Raw genomic sequence first — 17417 nt, 5'->3', positions numbered from 1 at the left:
GATAGCAAAACACTACTCCCGTGGTGGCGAACCTATGGGACGCGTGCCACAGGTGGCATAGAGCCCTCTCTGTGGGCATGCGCGCCTTCAGCTGGGTTTTATAAAACCTTTTCACTTTAGGCCTCCGCTGCTATGTGCAAAACAAAAAAGATTCAATCAATCAATTTCAACTTCTCGCGGAAAAGAAAAAGATCTCGCAAAGTTGGAATTGATTGAACTTTTTAGTCCCACCCAGTCTGCCGTTACCACCGCAGCCACGCCCACCCAATGGGCCACGCCCACCCGGCACCCGACAATACATAAGTGGGTTTTGGGTTGCAGTCTGAGCACTCAATCTCTAAAAAGTTCGCCATCACTGTACTACTCAAAGCAATTGCTCAAGAAAGACATAGCATTTGCATACCATATGGGGAAGCCATTTGATAAGGAGAAAGAAGCAAGAGATATCCTCCATCTACAAGTGGTTTTAAAATAACCTACAAAAAAGACATTTAAATTAGGAATGGAATTAAAGTATAGCACAAAACAGGTTTTGTTCATGCTGTAATTTCAAAAAGAACAGGTCATGTTGTTTTGAAATTTCCAAATATGCATACAATAAAAGTATAGAAAAAAATCTATACTCACCAGGTTGTCTGTCTCTAGCTTCTGAAGTAAACCTTCCAAATTGCTTCCCGATCTAGTCTTTTCCACAATTTCAAACAGACTACAATACATTCCATTCTTAAACACTGAGAATATAGAAAAAAGGGCTGTCAATAAGCCATCTCATTAGAGAACAAAGTTAGTATAATGAGTCTAAAAACATCACATAAGAAAATTTTCCTCTCCTTTCCTCCCTCAATAAGCAATTCTATGGGAATAAATTTAACAAACAAACAAAATAAATCTGCTTGAATTAGGATAGGACTGGAAGGAAGGTACTCTTCAGCAATGGGAACCACTCATTTTTGGAAAGAACTGTCCAGGGCAAGTTCTGCATTATACTGGCTCAAAATGGTTCATCTCTCACTTCTCTAATCCACAAGAGAAGAGATTGGGGAAGTTCCCTTCCATGAAATTCTCTTTAAAAAAAATGTATAAAACCTAACTCAACATTAAGCAATGTGATGTTGTGGACTACAGTTATTACTAAGGTATTCAAAATGGTCTGAATTCAAAAGAGCCATCTAGAACGTTTTAAGCCTGAAACAAAACTGGTGTTTCAAATGACATTGTTTTAAGTGTTTCGTGTACGCTGAGCCATGCAGCTGAAGTGTTGTCTACTGATTTTTTTTTTCCTGCTCTAGACCAGAGGCCCCCAACCTTTTGGGCACCAGGGACTGCTTCCGTGGAAAGAGGTTTTTCCACAGACCAGAGGGGGCATGGTTTCACCTGCTGCCTGCATCCTGCGGATGGGACTTTGCTTGTTTGCACAGCCCGGTTTCTGGCATGCTACGGACCGATGCCGGTCCACAGACTGGGGATTGGGGACCCCTGCTCTAGACAGTATAGAAGACAATGATAGTCAACATTACTGTTATTACCGACTTAAGACTGGATGGACTGACGTAGTGGTTGGAGTTTAGAAGTGAAGCAATATGGATATAGGCAGCCCATAACACTATAAGGAAGGCATTCTCATCTGATTGCTATCAATGAGAGACAATTAAAGAAGGCTTAAGATTGTAATTAAGGACCTGTAACTGAACTGTGCGTCACTGCAGCTTTCTCTGTTGCTGGAAATAAGTACACCTGATAGCTGATCTCCAAATTAAAACTCACTGAAGACTTAATTGAAATCTGATCTTATTTTATATTATAATGGACTATAATGGAATTGGCGAGGAGAGAAAAGTGTGAATTTTCTGCCCATTCTCTTGATCTTCAGATGAACTCCCTTAAGAATTTGAAAGTACATCTCCTCCAAACCACATCCCATCAAATAAAGAAAAAGTTGTTTGCTAATTTGGAGGAAATACTTTTTTCAGTTAAATGTTCTGTGAATCCTAGCAGCAACAACACAGTTAGGATTGCTTGTTATATATACATACAAATTACAATTATCTCCATTTTTCCTCTTTTTAAACGGATGTCATTAAGCACTCCAATCATTTGCCACCAACTCCAGTTTATGACTAGCTACATACTCCTCCCTCCTAACTAGAGTTTTCTCCTTTTGTGTTCTAACAATTATAGTATTGCTCAATCATTCTAAACTCTCCATTTAACTAGTAATCTTTTAAAAAGAATAATTATATTGGTAAATCTTGCTTTCCATAACTTAGAAAAAGTTCTTACCTTCCCTTTCTCCCAAATAAGTTTCTTTAGCCAACACTCGTGATGATAATTTGTGTGCCAAATTTTCAAAGCTGATTACCATTTCAACATCAAGCTTTTCAGGACTAGTAGTGATAGAAGAAAAAAAAAATTAAGATTTCATTACTCTTTTATTTTATTCAAAACTGTTTTTTTTTTCTTTCATACCCTAAAAGGAAGATCTGGAACTGTGCAAAAAGCTTAACTGTTTACCAAGAATTGGATTAAGAAAAAAGTTGCAACCAAGTTTGTGTAGAAAATGTGAGGGTAGCAAGACTCAGTGGACAGAAAGATAGTTTGAGGCAAACTTGACTGTGGGCTCTGAATGCAAGATAACAAGATTAACAACCACCGATGGACTGGGGACAAAACTACAGAAACCAACTGATGCGGGTAAATTTGTGAATCCTTCTTCTGAAAAGGTAAAAAAAAAAAAAATTGACAATGGGTGCCTGGAAATCCGAGAAGGAGGCTAAGATCTCAAGCAGGCATGCTAGCTGGTAAATATCATTGGATCTACACCTAACTAAGATAAGTTAGGTCAATGTCATAGAAACTAATTCATAATTAGAAATCACACACACACATACAGTCCTGAAGACCAGAACAGCGAGAAGACTGCATATATAGCCACTGAAGCATAAAAGTTTATAATGCTGGACTTGGACTGGGAACACTCAGCTTCAAATCCACCCTTAGCCATGTAAGCTCACAGGGTGACCCTCAGGCTAGTCACTTTCTCTCAGTCTAACATACATCTCATAGCGGTGTTGTGCTGAAAATGGGGAATTGGCCTCCTGAGCCAACATAGAACAGTCAAAGTAAGATTGGGACTTGCACTTAAGCAAAAAGTTGTTCATCAGATTAGTTCATTGTATATACATGCCTTCCAGGCTTACTGGTGGAACTTGCGAGTACATCATTGATTGTTGACTGTGTATCACAGAGTACTTCTGCTTTTGTTGATCCTGTATTGTATATCCTTCCTCTATAGGAAGCTATGTTTGGGGTAAGATGTAAAATTTACCAGTGTGTATATATGCTTGCTGTTGTATTAATTTCTTCAATGAACTCTGTCTTAATAAATTGTTCTTGGATCTTGTATACAACCTGGGTAGCAGTGAGATCTAAGGAAGCTAGAAATGTATTTTAGCAGGTAAAAATAAAATTACTAATACTGTGCACAGAGCTAGAATGTTCTAGTCTTTCAAAATTTTAGATAATCTAGTCAATTCAAACTGACTTCAGATCTGGTTATGAATACTTACAGTTTGCAGGGAAGCGTAGGGCGTTTTTCAGATATCAAAGCAGCATGACAAACAAGCTTTCCTTTGTTTAAAAGTTGCCCTTTCCATAAAGTATAACTTGCTTTATCTACAATATAAAAGGACAGAAATATTCAAAATACTAATCTAATGTTTCTAAAAAAGAGGATTTTAATAATTAAATTATCAAGGCAATTATATGCAGTGTCAAAACACCATTGCTAACAGTAAGAACAGATAGTCTTAAATTTAATTCACTTGATAGTAACAAATGACCAGGAATTCTATACAAGTAAGTTTGGATAGAAAAGACAAACCTTACCACTCTGTCCGACTGCCAGCTCCAATGCTAACTTCAGTTTTAGTTTTTGTATACAAACAGGGAAGAAACCTGTTCAATGAGTTTATTTTTGCTTTTACTACTGAACAAAAATAAATAAATAAAATAGTAATGATGTTTACTGTGTGTGTTTAAATCTAGTAGGTAGAAAAATAATATATCTTCTTATGAAATATTAATCTTATTGCTAACAGCAGCCTGTAGCACAGGTGAAAAATAGACAGAACATCTCCTCCCACTTCCAGGTTTTTATCTCAAATCTGACATGATGATGAGCATGAACATAACATCTTTTGTCCACTAAGTAAATGGAATATCCTTAAATAGTTCCTTTCTATATCAGTACAATGCAGGTAGTCATATTCAGGTCCCAAATGGATCTATTTCTATGGAAGACACTAGCGTAAGATCTTATATTTAATAGCTTTTATTATGTTGAAAGCATCCATTACTAATGTTTACTCATGCTGCAAAGTATTCTCCATAAGCTACCTTTCACTATCGCTGTCAAAATAGCTTATCTGAACCACAATCGAACAATTGTTTGGCTGTCAATGCTGTCCCCCCAGGATCTCTTTTACTTTATACACTTCAACTTCCTGATTAAAAATAATTGTCAAGGTGCCTGTATGCACAAAACGAATAAAACATCAATACAACCTAACAAATATGGACTTTTATCAATATAATACATATAATAGCCAGAATATAGTTCTGGACATTATCTGCCCAATGAGTTTTCCACTTATTTCTTTTAGAATGTCTCATTATTGACAAAAAAAAAAAAAAAAAAAAAAAAACAACCCTAGCATCTATTATGCTAGATTGGAACTTCCATTTCTATATATTCACCAGAGGGGATTTTTTGTTAGTTCCATGGTTAGAGTGTTCAGCATACATTAATACCTAGAGAGGACTGCACAGCATGTGTTGTTCAGCCCACTGATGCTTTTAAAGCATAATAAATTTAGAACCATCTCTGCTACGCTGCCACTGCCAGCTCTAATGCTTTGTTGCTCTACTAGGCCCTGAACAGCCAATTGGTGCTTCTGGTATTTCTTTGTGGCCCAAAAGAATTTTTATTTTATCAACGTGACGCTTTCCCTTCAACACATTGTACAGGCCTGACCTAGAGTTCAGTCTCCAGTACAAAAGTTAATAAACATTAAGAGCTATGCCATTCTTGAAGGTATCAATTCTTTCTCTGGCTTATATTCCTGACTTATTGTAAGACAATTTGCTTCTGTTTTTTATGTATTTGCCTTCCAAATGGTCGAACGACCATTTCATGGGGGTCGCCAAACAACGCAGTCCGCCATTTTTCCCCCCTTTTCCTTAGCTGTGCTACTCCCTTTTATTCTATTGGCTTTTGAAAGCCAATAGAATAGACTCTCTTGAATAGAGTCTAATTCTATTGGCTTTCAAAAGCCAATAGGAATTGTCCAGGCTGTCTCTGCCCTGCTGAGCCCGCCAAAAGTCCCATTCTGCAAACGGTGCTGCACCAGTTGAGTAGTCCTCGACTTACAACCGGTTGAGTAGTTCTCGACTTACGACCGGTTGGGGGTCACGGCATTAAAAAGGTTGAGAACCACTGAAGTATCCTATCTTTCTACAGAAGACTCTTTTAACAGAAAATCTTCCAGGAACTGCAGTCCAGGAACCAGACTGCACTGGCAATACCACTGTTAAATGAAACATCATGTGACTGTCCTGGCTTTAAAATATCAGCCATCATGTGTGATGTCACATGACCAGGATTTGCAACTTACTGGTGGCTTTCTCACTGACTTTGCCAGTGTCAGAAGCCAGCTGTGAAGGTAACAAATGGTGATCATGTGACCCCAGAATGTTGTGTTCATCATAAATTTGCAGTTGAAAAACACCTAAATCGCAATCATGTAATGCAACAGTCATTAATTTGAACACCAGTCTTAAACCTATTTTTTTCAACACTATCGTAAGTTCAAACATTTGCTGATTGAAGCAATCATTAACCAAGAACTACCTGTACACAAGTTAACATTTCAGGCAATAGCCCACAATTTTATTTAGTAACTGAATTCTTACCAGTGCTCTTATCCATACTAGAAGTCTTTGATCTATAAGCAAAAGTAAATAGTTATAATTTAAAAAACAGTTCATTTTATTGTATATAATAAAATCTAGATCTTTTAGAATAACTGTATACAATTTATAAAACATTTTTCATATAGAAAAGAATGGAAGAATATTCATAGGTAGGACTTCAATATTTCATTGACTACCCACAGCCCATCAGCTACTTCTACACCTTTCAAAACAATATGGAGATAGTGCGGGTTTTTTGGTTAAAGCTCATGTTAAAGTTATATATATATATATATTTTAACATTGTACTCAGGTAAGGTCTGAAGCCACTTACAGGAAAGGGCAGTATTTCTTGTTTCTCTACTAGGCATTAGATGAAACCATTTCATTATTTCTAAAATATATCCAATCATTTTTTAGAATGTCAACAAAACAACAAATCCCAAAAGGAAACTACGGAATACATTAAAATGGCAGGTATAAAATCTTCTGGATAGTTCTATATAAATACGCTGAATAAATTAATCACAAAGCATTAAATAGAACAAAATAATATGAATTATCTTTTACACAGGTATGTTCCAAACTAACATAACAAGAATCTCAACAACTTATCGAGCCAAAGCAAATTTATATAACCTAAATTTCAATGAGCCAAACTGAGGCCACTAAGGATTTTATTAATAGAAAGCTCATTTGGTAATTCAAATATTATTAGACTGCATTTTTAACAACCTTTGTTTCCCAATACATGCTCAGGATTATAGTTAGATTTTTGGAGGCCTTCCATTTCTAATTCTTAGTAAATCATTTAAGTTGTTACAAGTTAAAAAGTTTGTCACTACTTTGTTGAAGATTTTGAAGTCTGCGGGGTTTACAACAATTGTTTTCCCCTTTCCACAATTTTTATGACAAGTAGTCAAAAGGTTTTAATTTTGGCACTGTAAATATGAATCAAGCAATATCCCAAGGTTGCCATCTGAACAAAAGCCCTGAAATTCATCTAACAGCAGCACCCTAACTGATTTGAATCACTGGTGTGGGGCAGGAAAAAAGACCAATTAGGAATTATTAGAGTACCTTTCAGGGTATTCTGCGGTCAAAGATTGGGACATAATAAATACCAGTGTGCTAATGTTAAACATAGCTAAGAGACATGAAGGTACGCAGTTTTTTTCAGAAAAAACATCCATTTATATGTATTTTACCCATGAAAAGCCAAAACTAATATTTCAGCCTGTTTCAATGTTATGTTCTAGAAATTATAGAAGCACCAGGACTGTCTTCATTTAGTACTAGGCATGAAAGTGTATCTCTCAGGTGTATGTTACAGCTGATATTATTGGCATGGTTTGCAGACTATTGACTGTAAAAAGTGAATTCATCACTTTCCATATAGTAGAGCAAACTGCTTTTAGAGTTGAAAGGAGCCTTCTCACTAATTTATAACTTACTTGTTTTCACAAGTGCTCTTGTTGCTTTAATAGAGTATAAGGGGTATGAATAATATATGTAAGGGATGTGAACATTATATAAAAGGTTTGATTAAATAAAAGTCATAAATTTTACCTAATATTTTACACAGTACTTTTAAAAATATAAATAAATCTTCACTCACCTTACTTGAGGCAAGAACTTTTGCATTTTTTCATCCTTGTACAAAAACGATACAATAGCATATGGACACACATGTCTTGGTCTTTTCCTGACCTCATGAAAGTGATATTCATAGAAGTAATACTAGAAACAAATGTATAAGAAACAATTCTGTCTGAAATTTACTAGACCTCAACTCAGATGATCAGTGAAATATAGTCCTAGTTTTTCTGAAATTTACATCAATGATGAGCAGCCCAGAGTCACTTATCAGGGAGATGGATGGCATATAAATTTAATTAATAATAAAAGCAATGTTGGGAACAAAAAAAAATTTGCCAAACACATCTCTGTAATTTTATTTAGAAATACATTCAACTATTCAAGTTAAGAGATAGAGATAAAGCGAGACAGAGAAAGATAGTATAATAATAATAATAATAATAATAATAATAATAATAATAATAATAATGATGATGATGATGATGATGATGATGATGATGATGATGATGATGATGGAAGGGACCTTGGAGGTCATCTAGTCCAACCCCCTGCTCAGGAAGGAAACCCTATACCATTTCAGACAAAAGGCTGTCCAGTCTCTTCTTTAAAATTTCCAGTGTTGGAGCATTCACCACTTCTGGAGGCAGGCTGTTCCACTGATTAATTGTTCTAACTGTCAGGAAATTTCTCCTTAGTTCTTGGTTGCTTCTCTCTTTGGTTAGTTTCCATCTGTTGCTTCTTGTCTTGCCTTCAGGCGCTTTGGAGAATAGCTTGACTCCCTCTTCTTTGTGGCAACCCCTGAGATATTGGAACAGTGCTATCATGTCACCCCTCATCCTTCTCTTCATTAGACTAGACCACAGGTCGGCAACCTGCGGCTCCGGAGCCGCATGCGGCTCTTTGAGCCTTCCCCTGTGGCTCCCAGCCTCCTCTGCCTTTGCAGAGAGGCAATTGCGCTTCCCTGCTTCTCTCTCTCTGTGTGTGTGTGTGTTTTGTGTGTGTGTGTTTTGTGTGGTGTGTGTGTGTGTGTAAAAGAGAGTGCACTCACAGTGTTCTCCGAGGAGCTGAAAAGCTTTCTGGGCGGAGCTCCTCCCTTTGCTGCGTCTCTGCAGGAAGCAGGAAGGGCAGGAGAGAGCTAGCTAGCCCAGCTAGGCTGACTCAGGAATTCTGGGAGTTGAAGTCCATGAGTCATAAAAGAGACGAGGTTGCCTACCCCTGAGATTGTTGGAGAACAACTTGAAGCTTGCCAGGTGAGCAGCAGATAGAAGGGGGGGGGGAGAAAGAGAGAGAGAGAAAGAGAGAGAGAGAAAGAGAGAGAGAGAGGGAGAGAGAGAGGAAAGAGAGAGAAAGAAAGAGAGTGGGGGAAGAGGAGTGGCAGACCAAGGGCAGAGAGGGAGGGAGGGAGGGAGGGAGAGAGACACAGAGAGAGAGACCCTTTTGACATCTAAAATGAAGATAACGCTGCATATATCCTTTTTTTACCTGTGTGTGTATGTAATTTTATTCTCTTAAAGCATTCTCTTGGTGATCATTGTTTTAATAGTATGGATATTCCCAAGAGTCATATTTTTACTTTTATTTTTAATGTGTGTGTGTGTTTGTGTGTGTATACACACACACACACACACGCACACAAACTCTATCTCTATCTCTATCTCTCTCTCACACACACACACACACCTATAATAAAGATAAAAAAGGATATATGCAGTGTTATCTTCATTTTAGATATCAAAAGGGTTTTGCGGCTCCCAGTGTTTTGTTTTTGGTGGGAAACGGGTTCAAGTGGCTCTTTGAGTGTTTTGGGTTGCCTACCCCTGGACTAGACATACCCAATTCCAGCAGCCTCCAGTTCCCTAATTATCTTTGTTGCTCTTCTCTGTACTCTTTCTAGAGTCTCAACATCTTTTTTACATCGTGGTGACCAAAACTGGATGCAGTATTCCAAGTGTGGCCCTACCAAGGCATTGTAAAGTGGTATTAATACTTCAGGTGATCTTGATTCTATCCCTCTGTTAATGCAGCCTAGCACTGTGTTGGCTTTTTGGGCAGCTGCAGCACACCCTGCAGGCTCATATCTAAGCGATTGTCCACTAGGACTCCAAGATCCCTCTCACAGTTGCTACTATTGATATACTGAAAGCTTGAATGGGATCGATCGATCGATACATAAATAGATCAATCACATTATTTTGTCTTTAATATAAGCCGTATTATTTACAGTGCAGAAAAACAGTAGAAAACAATAATGCTATGAGAAAGGAGAAAATACAGGTAATACTTGACTTAGAACCACAATTGGGATTGGAATTTCAATCAATAAGCAAAGTGGTCAAGTGAGATGTCACATGACCACTTTACTTAGTGACTTAGAGGCACTACAGCAGGGGTGTCAAACTGCTGGCCCACGGGCCAGACGCATCACGAGGAAACAGCACCCACCCCATTGCCGGCAATGGGGGAAAAGCTCCAAGACATCATGTGATGTCACGTGACATCGCGAGTTTGACATGTCTGCACTAGAGCATACCACACAATCTACAACCATGATACCAATATTTTGATACATATTTTGACCTTTTCATTCCTAAGTAACCTTCCACTTTCACTTCTTATTCACTCACTTCTATCCACAGTATCAGCTTTTTTCACATCTACTACAACCTTTCATTTTCTTAAGTTTCACATGTATAACTTATGTATTTTTCTTTCAATCAATTGTGCACTTTACTTTTTACTCCTCTTAAATTCCAGTTTGCAATCTTCCACATGCTATAATCCAGGGGTCCTCAACCCCTGGTCCGTGGACTGGCACCAGTCCGCAGCATGCCAGCAAGCGGGCCACACAAACAAGCAAAGCTCCATCCCTGAGATGCAGGCAATATTCAAAACCACAGTCCTTCTGGTCGCAGAAAAACCTTTCTCCATGGCACCGGTCCCTGTTGCCCAAAAGGTTGGGTGCCTCTGCTATAGCCATCATCAGATCAGCTATTCAGTTAACTGAGGCTTTCATATAACAATTTTTAGAAGGCAGAGAAATAAGACTATTTTATCAGACCTAGCTATATATATGCAATGTTCCCAGCTAACAGAAAGGACAGTATTAATCAGTTGTGGCACATTTTTGCCAGTATGCCACAAGTACATCCCCAACCTCGTGCTATTCTATGAAGTCAAGATTTAAAACTATAGGTACTGTTGCCTAAATCTTACAAATTAGAAGACACTTTTCTACATTAAACAATTAGGAAATTAGGGCAACCATATAAATATTTTCCAATATATTTTACCTGCGTACGTTCATATGCTCTGTAATTACGGCTGGATGTAATTTTGTTTGCAGTTTTTGAAACATGGCATTCATGTTTTGGTGTAGGATCCAATGCATTTTTAACAGCCGAATCCATTACATTTACTGTCTGGTTATCATATTTATCATATATAGTCTTCATTTTCCCCTAAAATATTAGGAAATGGTTATTAATTTTATTCCAGGTACAATGCAAGCCCACAACATTTTCTACTCTGTAAAGTCACACACAACATTACAGAACATTAATGCTCACTTAATATATCCCTTAGCTTAGTCATAGAGGATTCAACTCAATTTTATCTGAAATGGCATTAATATTTTTCTAAACTGTCAGTGCACTTTTTAATTCTACGGAATTAAGTTCATACAAATATAAAACACCCTTAATAACATGAAGAAAATATATAGAGAGTTGAACTGTGGAGCTCTTGGTGCTGCCTGAACTTGGATTAATTGCTTGCATACATTTCATTTCCAAACTAGGAAACATCATCAGTGCTTTTAAAAGATGTTTAAATTTTAAAATATTGTAATCACATTTATACAGAGAGATTATTTAAAATGTTTTATTCAGATATATTATTGCATTAAAGATAAAGTATTATATTGGTTTACTATTTCTCCTTAAGACATAAGATGAACCCTTAAAAAAGAGAAATCCTAAAGCATACCTTTATTACTTTAAAAATAATAATATCACCAGTTGCACTAGCCTCCAGAGGATTAGTCTGTAACAAGTCAGCATACTTGGAAAGATATACACCTATAAGATGTGAAAACAGTATGTCAACACAGTATGTCAACAAATGATATTTACAGAATTATTTTTTGGTGATGTACAAAAAAATGTCAAAATGGCCATACCACATAATGTATTTCAATATATGGTATAGATAAAATTCAATGTTATGTTTCCAATTACAAAAGGTGTTTCCAATGACAGAATAGTGACATACTTGGGAGTTTTCTGTATCCCAACCAAGCTAAGAATGTGTGCGGGGTGAAAGGGAGGGGCTGTTATTCTTCACTTCATAATGGATTTTGGAAGTATGTTGATGAATATGAAAATATCTTTCTATGTAAAAGGTCACACCCCTTTATGTCACTAGATTTTATCCTAAAACATTCCATGAAACTACTGAAACACCATCCGAATGAGTAGCAGCAGTTATATTTTTAATCCAGGAAAAACAGACTTATTTAAAAAACGTGCATGCCACCCACTTCCTTAATTGGTCTGCAAGTAATCTGATCATTTAATATTAATGCATGAGAAAATTATGAGTCAACAAAGTTATTTTTTATTTCTATAAGAATTCTCTTTATGATAACATATTGATAAATCATTCAGATTAAAGCAGAAAATAAACAAGTCAGACTGGTAACTGATTTAAAAATTCAGAATAAGTCAGCTGGATAAAGTTGGTATCCTGGTTTAAAATGTATTAATCAGACACAATACATCTTCTGCCTTCATATTTCTCGTTACCACATATTTAGTAACAAAGACATAGTTACCCATTGAAGGATTGCCGAGAACTGTTATCTTGGAATGGCCCACCAGTAAGCCGTTTTCACATATATTTTGGACCTGAAATTAAACATTATTTAATATACCAGAATGATACAGAGTTTTGTGACACTATAATGATTGATTGACCAATTGTTATTATATTAGTCTTTAATTTTTCTTGCATTTGTTTTACAATAAACTACTTTTTGAAATAATATTAGGACAGGAGGCTTTAGATAGCACAGTTACAATAAGCCAACTTGTTACCTTTATACAGCATATTATTAGTTATACTAATTTCTTGATTTAATGGATGAGAAGGGGAAAGATTGTCTGTTTAAAATTAAAGTCCATTAAATGGTGACACAGATACTATACTCCTACCAAAAAAGGACATTCAAATAACAGCTGAGAAACAAGTGCTGTAGGCATTCAAATGTGAGCACAACTGAGGGTACTCCTAGCAACCATATGCATAGTTGATTAAATGCCGAAGCTCCATCATACTTACGGTTTGATAATGGTACCTTCAATCAAAATGCCTTTGACATAATCTTGTAAACTAACCTTTATTATATTAAACTTCTAACACATTGGCACAGAATGTTCAATAATATTTAAAATGCCCAAAGAACAAAGACAGCAGAAGCCATCAATATCTGCATTTGGAGAATTTTGATGCCAATTTCTTTTACCATAATATTACAGAAACAAAATTAACTAACTTGTCTTTGTGCTTGTTAGGCACTCACAGTATTTCAGTAATTGCAATGGCAAAGCAATAATTTAAAGTTCAATTCTCCTTCCTTGCTGGATACAGGAGATGGCAATATCTGACTTAGCCTTTCTTCTTAATAAAGCAGCACAAATCCTGCAAAAAGTGTGCTTTAAAAAGCATGGAACCACATAAACACACCATTTTTCAAATAATGAAAAAATAGTATCTTTTTCAAGGTTTGTATGTTTCTTGAGAAGCAGTCTTCAGCTATTTCTATATGCTGAAGTGACATATAATATGGAAAAATGCAGTTATGTTAACAATTCAAAACAAATTAGTATTAAGTTGTTACTAAATATTCCCCAAAGCACCTCTTTCAAAAGATTTGCACATTCCTTCTACTCTGTAGTTATTCCAAATACTAAGCAAACACAGCCAACATAAACCTCCAAGCCCAACCTCACAAATATGTATAGATAAAAGTTGAAAGGGATCATTTTTGCCTCAGAAAATTTCCACCCTACTCCAAACTGAAGCGACAGACTTTGCTTAGTTTCATATTTTATTTCAAAGGCACAAAATTAGGAAAGCTGCCAATGAATGTTCATGTAGCAATAGTTTTATCTGACTGATAAACAGTCACCATCTACCAATTTTCTACATTCTCACATTTGTCTTTCATAGCAGTTAAGTATTATTTCATCTTTTACTCTGTCAGGTGTTAAAATTGAAATCTCAATATTAAGAATTTGCTTAACAATATTCTTCCAGATATGCAAAGAAAATATTTTCTTTTATGCTTCAGTTGTTGATTTGAAAAAACCAACAATACTTTAAAAGTTACTTTACAAAAATTACATTCTTACCAACAAACGATCAACCTTTAGAAATGCATATGCCTCAGCAAGCTCTTTCTCTGACCTCCCATCTTGTTTCAATTCTTTTCGTTTTTCTATGAACTTTAAAAAGAGTAAAAATTAATATGAATTAATGAATAAAAACTAGCACATTTCATAGTATATAGTCTTCAAGTTAAAATCATTTGTTTGGCAACCATTTATGTTATGTTGCTGTTTAAGTTATGATGGTCATAGCACAGAATGGATTCAGAACTGGTCCTCAAAGTTCCCACCTTTGCAGCAATGAACAATATATGGCACTTGACAACCAATTTGCACTTATATGATCACCATTTGTGACCTTCTCTGCAGGCTTCTCATAAGCAAAATCAATGGGGAAACCAGAAAGAAGATCACAAGTTACTGGGGTAACGCTCCCCCACACCCCTGGCCTCTCTTTGCTCTCATACACTATGAATTTTTAGACAGCTTTTCCAGTACTCCCTAGATATATCTGAAATTTCTGCATGCATAGCACTTAATTATGTACATTAATAATATATACTCACATCCTTTTCCAACAGTTCACTATGAACCAGACTGGCTTTTTTGTATGTGAATCTATCCTTTGAAAGGATATCTAAATATGATGAATGCAAAACGTTCACAATATCTTCAAATTCACGGGATTCATTTGTTATGGGCTGAAAAAGAGCTACCAAGAAAGAGAAAATAGGAAAATCACTCCTGATGCCTAATAAAATTATAAAACCTTAGAAACTAAATCTAAGGTAAACATAAAAGTGTTAGTAAATCTGAAATATAATTATTATCCTAATAACATAGAAAAGCATGAACTTAGGTGAAAAGCTGCTTCTCCTACACCATTATTCAAAATAGACAACAATTATTGGTTTGGCCTGGCTTACTGCAAATACCATGTTAATGCAAATAGCTTACTTGTTCCTTTATTTTTTCCATTGTGATTAAACTTAAGGCTCTGGATCTCCTTAGTAAATTCTAAAAGCAATAAACTAGACTTTGTTTTTGGCTTATACATTTTGGATTTGTTTTGAAGTATCAAATCAATACACTAGGTTCAGCAAATATTCTTTTTATGAATTTTGTTATTATAACAGACTGGAGTAATGCACAAACATGCTGGATCTATCCAACCAATCAGATTAACACAATGCTGGTATACTGCTACTAACACTGCTTTTAATCATTTTGATAAAATTTACAGTAATTTCTTTGCATCAATAATTATTGCCTTGTAACAGGATGCTTTTTCGACTTCGCCATCAGCTCTATAGCTCTGAATTTTTCTGATGTTCTTACATCGAAGAACTAATCAGATTCAACTTCATTTTTAAAAAAACAAATCCAAAATAATTCCATTTTTTTAGGACGAGATGATGTTCCCCAAGGCTTTCTACTGCTCTTAAATCAATGGTGATTTTATTTACCATGTTTGACTTATGCTCAATAAAGTAAACAAATTATGCCTGTGTTATATACCATACAAATATCTGAGTTTTCTAGGAGCCAGCAGTAGTTATAATGAAACATTTTATGACAGAAATAAATATGGTTTGGATATTATATTCAAATACATCCCCAACTAATCTCAATCCTTTCCAGAAAAACATATGCATAATCCTCTGCTTTTATGAAGGATGGGAGCTTGCAGGCAGTGGTTTTTCTTGCAGTGTTTTCTTTGTGGAATACTCTTCCCACAGATACTATTAGTTTACATATTAATAACTTTTCATACATTTTATCAAAAGTGTTTGAATTTTTACTGTTTCAATTTTATCTTTTATCTGGGTTAGTGGTTTTATATGTCTGTGATATATTTGGTTACATGCGTATTTTTACTTTTGTTTTACTATATTGTAATTGTTTTAACGTGATATACTAGAAGATACTGCAAGCCATTAGATTGCAATGGGCAATACATCTGACATTAACTATAAAAATTAACTACCACCTGAACACATATTTTAATATTTGACTAGCTTGCATGAATTTCCACAACTTAAATGTATTTTATTCAAATTTAATTATTATTTAAAAAATTTAAAGAGGTAGTATAGTTATTTCCTTTCCCCTTCCTTTTTAAGACTTTTTATCCAGTCTTAAAGCTATTGTGTTTAAGTTTACTTACTGAAAATCAGTAGTTCACGTTCTGTGCTCAACTACATAGTAAAAATCTAGAACCAGTAGTCAGTTACAATGTGATTTCAATATACTAGGAAAATCTAACATTAGAGTCCAAATATTACCAAGTATATTTTTGATTTATATCCACCTCAATGAATACTGCAATGTAATTGATCTGTATTATTTAAAACATTCAGTCGTAATTTCTCTATTATCTATCAAACTAATTATATATGAATTCAGCTCAAGTTTCACAAACTTCATATATTATATACAAAGGTTCAGCATGTTATTAGCCACACCCACAATGATGGCTCTAGACATCTTAGATTACAACTATCAGCATAGATAACAATCAGAAATGATAAATTTGTAATCTAAAACACCTGTTTTAGTATGTACCACATTGAGTCAGGGCAAAGCTGGGTATGTGCACTGTATGGTGAAGGGGAACAATCAAGTTTCATCGTGCAAGGCTTTTGTTTTACTTTTAAAAGTTTAAACTGTGCTTTTGGAATTCTTTCTTTATAACAGGCATCATATGGAAGAGATGTAGTTAATGTGAAGTGCAGATAGGCTGTGGAATTCAATGTTTATCCTTTTTCAAAAATAGTACAATTCAGTGCAATGGCATAGGCACCCATTGTTTAAACCACATTCTCAAAAATTTATAAAATTCAAGATCAAGGGATACATGGAACTTAGTTTAAACCAGCGTTTCTCAACGTTTGTGTGACGGCGACCCCGTCACACGGACGCAGCGCGCATGCGCGGCGGCGGCACCCCGAGGGGGGAAAATGGCGAATCACATTGTTTGGCGACCCCCGTAAAATGGTCGTTCGACCCCAAATGGGGTCGCGACCCATAGGTTGAGAACTGCTGGTTTAAACAGAACAAGAAACAGTAAGGAGAAAAGGAAAAAGTGAGGAAAAAAGGAGCCATGACTATGTATGTAAATTGCACTCCAGAAAGTAACCTGATGGGATCCATAATATTTAACTTTATAAGTTTTCAAAACCAAATTAATTTTTTAGCAACTGACACAGTTACCTAAATTCTGTGCCCAAATGTGTAATTCATTTGAATTTGGAAATTTCTATGATAGCAGATTGCCTATTCTATTCTTCAGGATAGGAGTAGTTTCAGATCTTCACTTCTTTCTATATCATCTTATATTCATAGACTGCAATGTATTGTGGTCCCTGATAATAGTTTCAATTTTTGCAAAAAGTAGGCGAGCCAAGAAAAAAAAAATAAGGCGTATCTATTAAAAACAATCTCCATTACATATTATATTAA

The 17417-nt window shown here is 35.6% G+C and overlaps 1 protein-coding gene across 4 annotated transcripts in view; it reads right to left on the bottom strand.

Annotated features, from left to right (window-relative positions):
* TASOR (transcription activation suppressor) overlaps positions 1-17417 on the bottom strand; it is a 71164-nt gene that overhangs the window by 49464 nt on the left and 4283 nt on the right. For all 4 annotated transcript variants that reach the window (XM_039348141.1, XM_039348138.1, XM_039348139.1 and 1 more), the window contains exons 2-12: positions 14522-14667; positions 13980-14072; positions 12401-12473; positions 11554-11645; positions 10860-11027; positions 7589-7710; positions 5971-6002; positions 3567-3672; positions 2281-2384; positions 628-731; positions 404-476 (exon numbers count right to left, since the gene is read on the bottom strand). In XM_039348141.1, coding sequence (XP_039204075.1) covers positions 404-476; positions 628-731; positions 2281-2384; positions 3567-3672; positions 5971-6002; positions 7589-7710; positions 10860-11027; positions 11554-11645; positions 12401-12473; positions 13980-14072; positions 14522-14667 — 1113 coding nt within the window. The remainder of the gene's footprint in view (positions 1-403; positions 477-627; positions 732-2280; positions 2385-3566; positions 3673-5970; positions 6003-7588; positions 7711-10859; positions 11028-11553; positions 11646-12400; positions 12474-13979; positions 14073-14521; positions 14668-17417) is intronic.

This window comes from Crotalus tigris, unplaced genomic scaffold (genome assembly GCF_016545835.1).
Source record: "Crotalus tigris isolate CLP2741 ecotype Arizona unplaced genomic scaffold, ASM1654583v1 scf7180000018122.1127207, whole genome shotgun sequence".
Classification (NCBI taxonomy): Eukaryota; Metazoa; Chordata; class Lepidosauria; order Squamata; family Viperidae; genus Crotalus; species Crotalus tigris.
Note: the sequence above shows the minus strand (reverse complement) of the source record. Positions and strands in the feature narration are given on the sequence as shown.